The sequence below is a fragment of the Populus alba genome, chromosome 4, assembly GCF_005239225.2.
Source record: "Populus alba chromosome 4, ASM523922v2, whole genome shotgun sequence".
Lineage (NCBI taxonomy): Eukaryota > Viridiplantae > Streptophyta > Magnoliopsida > Malpighiales > Salicaceae > Populus > Populus alba.
In genome coordinates this window covers 13,726,869-13,733,388 of record NC_133287.1, presented here as the reverse complement: position 1 = coordinate 13,733,388, position 6,520 = coordinate 13,726,869, and the positions used below count along the sequence as shown (strand labels likewise).

The 6,520-nt window shown below is 38.0% G+C and overlaps 1 protein-coding gene across 1 annotated transcript; it reads left to right on the top strand.

Moving 5' to 3' along the window:
* The first annotated feature begins 1,572 nt into the window (after window positions 1-1,572).
* LOC118028949 (beta-glucosidase 12-like) lies at window positions 1,573-5,218 on the top strand. The gene is made up of 15 exons (XM_035032700.2): window positions 1,573-1,779; window positions 1,864-1,933; window positions 2,213-2,271; window positions 2,365-2,440; window positions 2,573-2,650; window positions 2,854-2,941; window positions 3,035-3,293; window positions 3,402-3,517; window positions 3,643-3,860; window positions 3,971-4,002; window positions 4,104-4,206; window positions 4,298-4,400; window positions 4,518-4,715; window positions 4,798-4,886; window positions 4,976-5,218. The coding sequence occupies exons 1-14, from the start codon at window positions 1,702-1,704 to the stop codon at window positions 4,859-4,861; spliced, it is 1,542 nt and encodes a 513-aa protein (XP_034888591.1). The 5' UTR covers window positions 1,573-1,701; the 3' UTR covers window positions 4,862-4,886; window positions 4,976-5,218.
* Window positions 5,219-6,520: the final 1,302 nt, after the last annotated feature.

Here is a 6,520-nt window from a genome sequence, read left to right as displayed (position 1 = left end):
GGGGGAGCAGTCTCATGGCAATCAAGGTTGCAAAAATGTGTTGCATTATCCACTACAGAAGCTGAATATATTGCTCTTACTGAAGGGGGCAAAGAGTTGTTGTGGATGAAGAAGTTCTTACATGAACTTGGCCTAGTTCAAGAGAACTTTGTGTTGCACTGTGATAGTCAAAGTGCAATCCATCTCAGTAAGCATCCTACTTTTCACTCTCGATCAAAGCACATTGAGGTTAGATATCAATGGATTCGAGATGCTATGGAGATGAAGTCATTTGTTGTTGAGAAGATCCATACCGATGATAATGTGTCAGACATGATGACCAAACCTCTACCGAGAGAGAAGTTTGAGTTTTGCAAAAGGGAAGCAGGCTTGTCAGAGCCTCCTAAATTGAAGCTTACATGTTGATCGCCAGTATGGCGAATTCCTCACATGGTGCGTGAGGGGGAGATTTGTTGTGTGTGGTCCCGCACCATGTGATGGGGGGACCACCACATTAATTAAAGGAGAGGCAGTTGACTATCTCTCTTAATTAAAAAGCTGGAGCTGCCACTGTAGACGCAGTAGAAGAAAAACAAGAGAGAAGAGAAAACCGAGAGAAAAAGAGAAGAAGAGGCAGCAGAGCAGTCCGTGCTCTTCCTTCGATTCCTAGCTCGTTCACCGTTGGATCGGGCTGAAATTTTGACAGAAGCTTCTAGACACGTTGCTCTTCATTCTGGACGGTTGGATTGAAGATTGGTGGCGTGGAAGCTGGCCGTTTTGACAGAAAACGGGGCTGTCAGTTTGTGAGTTTTTTCTCCAATAATTCTCTTATAATCTTGTTGTAATCCGAGAATAAGTTGTTCTTGATGATATTATGTTGTATCCCTTAGTTGAATCTGAGGAAGAACAGTTGTGAACCCATTATTGTTGATAGTGGAAGTTTTTTAGGTGGACTACGGTCCCGTGGTTTTTCCCGCATCGGGTTTTCCACGTAAAAATCTTGGTGTTGATTTGTGTGAATTTTTGCATTATATTTGGTCATTGTTTGATTCTGTTTTTACTGCACAAAGAAGGAAATAATTGGGACTTGTGAATTGTATTCCGCTAAATTGGTGTCCGGTTGTTCCTAGTTTTCCCAACAAATCTCTAGCTCAGAATATACTTCATGTCTGAATGCGAAAGGTCCACATGCCATTTAAAAACTCTTCTTGGGCTGGAAACCCGTCAACTTTCGCTTGGCTTCATTGCCATCAGACAAGAAAATTAAAGTCGTTGAAAATTCTTATGTTGACGATCCGGTTGCTGAATTTTCCCTGCATGCTTCCAGCACAATTGCTAGGCTTCACGGTGCAATTAGAGCACGGAATCTTAAGTTTGGTGCTTGTTTCAACACAATGAATTCCTCAAATGACAAATATATATCCTTATCCAATTAGAAGTTCCAAATTGAATTTTCATTGATCGGTCAATCGAAACAAACAGTAATAATTGACCACAATTATCCTTCTTGGTTGTTGAGAATAACCTTTCAAAATGATGCCTATAAATAGGCTCTGGCATGTCGATGTTCTTACAAAATCCATACTTCATACGTTCATTTATTTATTTTTTCACTGCTATCTCACTATACATTCTTTATTCTGATCGCCCAACACTCTTTAGCTCTGCTCAAGCTTTTATTGCTCTTCTGCAAGGCTGTTCAACAAAGACTTAGTGTATATCATGGGAAGTATTGCCAAGTTGAGTCGTAATTCTTTCCCAGATGGTTTCCTTTTTGGATCTTCTTCATCAGCTTACCAGGTACAAACATTGCTTCAAGTACTCTGGTCGAAGAGAGAAACGCCTCAATTGATTGCTCTCTGATAACGTTTAAATTATATGCAGTTTGAAGGTGAAACAAACAGGAGAGGTAAAGGGCCGAATATATGGGACACCTTCATCGAGGAGCATCCAGGTATCTCTTTATTCAATGCAGGGGTTCGTTACAATGCTTTCCTAACTAAAACAACGAATATAAATCTCTCAAGGAGTCACCTGCCAGCATGTTGATGGCCTGCCTAAAACCATAGTGTATTTTGTCTATTAAATCCGAAAGGAGAGAGGAAAGGGAAAGAAAGAAGGTGACTTTTGGGGTTAGGGGGCGAAAGTGCGTGCAAATTAAAGATGTAAATATGATTTTTATCAAATAATATATATTCAAAGGAATTTAAGAACAGATTCTGAAAAATTGCAGAGAGGATAAGCGACCATAGCAATGCGAAGGTGGCAGTTGATTTCTATAATCGCTACAAGGTACGATGTTCATCTTATTTTTCTTTTGGTTGCCTCTTGTCGATCTGATCACCATTACACTTGCTGATATATTTTACACACAAAATGTTACAGGAAGATGTGCAAAGAATGAGGGGAATGGGAATGGATGCTTTCAGATTCTCTATTTCTTGGTCTAGGGTATTACCACGTAAGTGTGTTCTTTTGTTTTTACCCTACTTCTCGTTCCTTTTTAATTCACCAGGATGGGACGCGACTTGACATTCGAAGTCCCACATTTTTCCTTACTTTGACTTTTCAATCATCGAATTGAATTCATCAGATGGCAGACTAAGTGCTGGAATAAACGAAGAAGGGATCCAGTTTTACAGCAATCTCATCGATGAGCTCATAAAAAATGGTTATAACCCTTTCCTTTTCCTCGATCACTGTGTTTCATAATAATGTTACCGACTAAATAAGCATCTTGAAGTGGCCATGGTAAATGCAGGGGCAATCTTACTTTGCTTGAATTTCGAAGATTTGAAAAGCATTTTCCAAACTTTCATACAAAACGTTTCACACTTTAGTTTTCTCATATTATTTTTGCTCTGAAATGTACAGGTATACAGCCTTATGTAACTCTCTTTCATTGGGACACTCCACAAGCAATTGAGGACAAATATGGTGGTTTCTTGAGCCCTGATATTTTGTAAGTAATCGTTTTTATATTCATATTATATAAACATCCCACTTTAATTTGAATCCTCCATGCTTGAATCTAATCATTTCAAAACTCGTATAGAAACGATTTCCGAGACTTTGTGGAGCTTTGCTTTCAAAGATTTGGAGACCGAGTGAAGCACTGGATCACTTTAAATGAGCCTTTTATGTTTAGCGTCAATGGTTATGACACGGGCAGCATGGCACCCGGCAGAATTTCAACTTTGGAGAATTATCCAGGCCAGCCCAAAATCTCTGGTGCCACCGAGGTTTACATTGTAACCCATCATCTATTGCTTGCTCATGCAACGGCTGTGAAAGTATACAAGGAAAAGTATCAGGTTTGCAAAAGCTAAAGCTATAATTAATTTGTGGTTCGTTTCATAACATGTTTCACCAAAGTTTTCAGTGTGACTGTGCTAATTTTATCATTGACAAAATCTCGTCAGACGCGTCAAGGAGGAAAAATTGGGATAACCCTCGTTTCTCATTGGTTTGAACCTTACTCAACTAGTGAAAGTGATCGGATGGCAACTGAACGAAGCCTTGATTTTATGCTTGGATGGTAAGCATTTTGCCAGCTGATTTGGATATATAATAATTTGAAACATTAATTTGGATTCTTAAATTCTATGGAGAAGAAACCAGGATCACCGGTTAATCTAGTGTATCCTTGTATGTCTTTGGCAGGTACATGGATCCTCTAACTAAAGGTGAGTATCCACAGAATATGCACGACTACGTCGGAGGAAGATTGCCTAGATTCAGTGAGGAGGAATCCAAGATGCTGAGAGGATCTTATGACTTTATCGGGATCAATTACTACACTACATATTATGCTCAGAACGTTGAGGATGTTAACTATAAAAATATTGGGTTCATGGAAGATGCTCGTGTTAACTGGCCAGGTGAATTTATTTACTTGTTAATTAAATGATAAAAAAAAAACTCTCAGAATAAGAAGAATACAAGGTCTAAAATTCTACGCTTTCTCACTTGTGTTGATGTTATTTTACAGGGGAGAGAAATGGAATACCAATAGGCCCACAGGTGAATGTGATTCTTCATTCTTGTTTCAACAAATTAGTAATTGATGTGTAGAATCTTTCTCTTTTCCCCTTGGTATTGAGATATATAAATCAAATTCGCAGGCGGGTTCAAGTTGGCTTTATATTTATCCCGAAGGTATTCGTCATCTTTTGAATTACGTAAAGGACGCGTATGAAAATCCAACAATATATATCACTGAAAATGGTAAGAACAGAGCTAACAGCCCTCATGTGTTTATGGTTATAGCTGTCAAGAAGCTCTGATTTACTGATTTGTCGGTTTTTTTTTTAATTAGGAGTTGATGACGTGAGTTCCTCGTCACTAGAGGAAGCCCTGAATGATCCCATAAGAGAGCAATATTATAAAGACATTTTCCACAATGTTCTGAAATCTATCAAGTGAGTTTGTGCTTTCCAAATTCATGTTCTCGCTTCCTTTTTCAAACTGTACTAGTTTTTATTTTAAAAGGAATTTCTTTCTCAGTCTGTTCTGCTCTAAAAGCTTGACTTTTGCAGTGACCATGGTGTCGATGTCAAGGGGTTTTTTGCTTGGTCATTCTTGGATGATTTTGAATGGGGATCCGGCTATGGTTCAAGGTTTGGTCTCTTCTACATTGACTACGAAAACAACTTGAAACGATATGCCAAAAATTCTGTGAAGTGGTTTGAGCAATTTCTGAAGAAGGACGAAAGTACTAAACTCAACGATAACATGTGAGGACTCTTTTCATCTCCTCTTATTATTATCAAAAAAATCTCTCAACATTTCTCATAGCACAAATGATTGCAATAACAGAGAATCAAAATCTCGAGTGGAGGAGGGATCAGCTCGTAGCCGTAAGAAGTCGAGAATTGAATAAACAATGGCACGAAATATATAATAAGGTATTCTTGTATATCATCTTCCATAAATACTAATTTTATTGTGTTCATTTTTCATGCTTAACAAACTAATAATTTTATTAACAATGCAGGAGCCCTTTTCGTATGATCAAGACCTTCCAAACGCTGGAGTCATACTTTGTTGCAGCAAGTTAGGTTTCCACGTCTGATAAATTCTATTCCATGTTTGCGTCCTTCCAGTTTACGGACATCAGTGGATCTTTGTCTTCGAATTCTCACATCTTCGTCGAGGATGCTGTTCTTGCTGTCATAATAACATTTATTTGTATTTTTTATTTTTTTATTGTTTACGTGTATTGACTGGTTATTAATCGAATTCGATATTAAATAATAACTTGCTCCGCGCAATTTCTTTTTCCAGTAATATTTTGAAGGATACTTCTATTCATGCATTAACCTTTTCACTAGAATTCGAGGAATGCATTGTCAGACTGAAATTTATCAAGACCAAGTGAAAAATAAATAGATAATACCTATGGAACTTAATTAATTCCTGAGGATGCAAAATGTAGGGTCTCTTTGAAATAATCCTTAAATTCAAGGGGATCAGGGGTGTAAGCAATTTTGGCGCTTATAGTGCTAAAGTGGCCGAATTTGCCGGTTAAGAACCTCATTTCTCCATCTCATTGGATTCCCCGCGGCGGCTTTTTTGTCAAGGTATTACACGTGTTCGTTGTTTCTTGATGGATTATCGCTCACAGCATTTTATTTTATTTTATTTTCGTTTTCTCTCTTCACTGAAATTCCGACAACATATATCGATGGTATTACCGAAAAAATTATTTCGTTGGTATATACCAATGGTTTTACCGACTGATTTACATTCTTCGGTAAATATCACCGCAAATTACCGACAGAAAAAGACCATCGGTAATTCCGTTGGTTTTAGTCAAATTTATGGTGGTGTTTGTGCATACGGTCAAAACCTAAAAGTTTTTCATGCGTGTTTTCTGAAGAGAGATAAAAACCATTTTTATCATGATTTAAAAAATACAAAAAGAATATCATAACCGGTTTATGATTATCTATTAGGGTTTGATTAAAATATAAAATATCCCATATAATTATTTTGTCATTCGGAATGCTATGACTTAGCTATATCCACGAAATAAATAAGTTTGGCCTTTGGAATGGTCAGGATTTAACCCGATAAGGTAGAGACTCCCTCATGAAAGGAGATCTACATTGAACTTTAGACAAGACCAATAGACAGAAATGCGAATTAGAATAACCATCAAATAACAACGCAACTTACCCTAGATATGGTGCCCTGGGGTGACGCGTTTTTCCCGTGCACAACCAATCCCTTACTCGGACTCTCGCATACCATTAGGTTTTCTAGCGACCATAATACTACGCGGCGACTCTTGAACCTTATAATCATAATTTTATGATTAAATCCAAAACCCTTTGTCAACACAGTTAGGAGACAGATCTGCCAATCGACGCCGTGCACGCCACGACAATGGGCTTCCTGTGTTTGCTGTTTCTCTTTCTCCAACCTGGCGTGGCATTGTTTTGACTTTCTCCACAAGAGAAAGCATAGCCATTCCACTTAAGTCAAGCATTGGGTTCAAGGTAGGTGATGACAATAACATTTGGTCTTGGATTGATTC

Excerpts from the sequence above, each read along its gene's own strand:
- LOC118028949 (XM_035032700.2), top strand. The coding sequence starts at position 1,702 with ATGGGAAGTATTGCCAAGTTGAGTCGTAATTCTTTCCCAGATGGTTTC. Across the intron at positions 2,441-2,572 it reads TTGGTCTAGGGTATTACCAC|ATGGCAGACTAAGTGCTGGA; the intron begins GTAAGTGTGTTC and ends TGAATTCATCAG. Across the intron at positions 4,003-4,103 it reads GAATACCAATAGGCCCACAG|GCGGGTTCAAGTTGGCTTTA; the intron begins GTGAATGTGATT and ends TCAAATTCGCAG.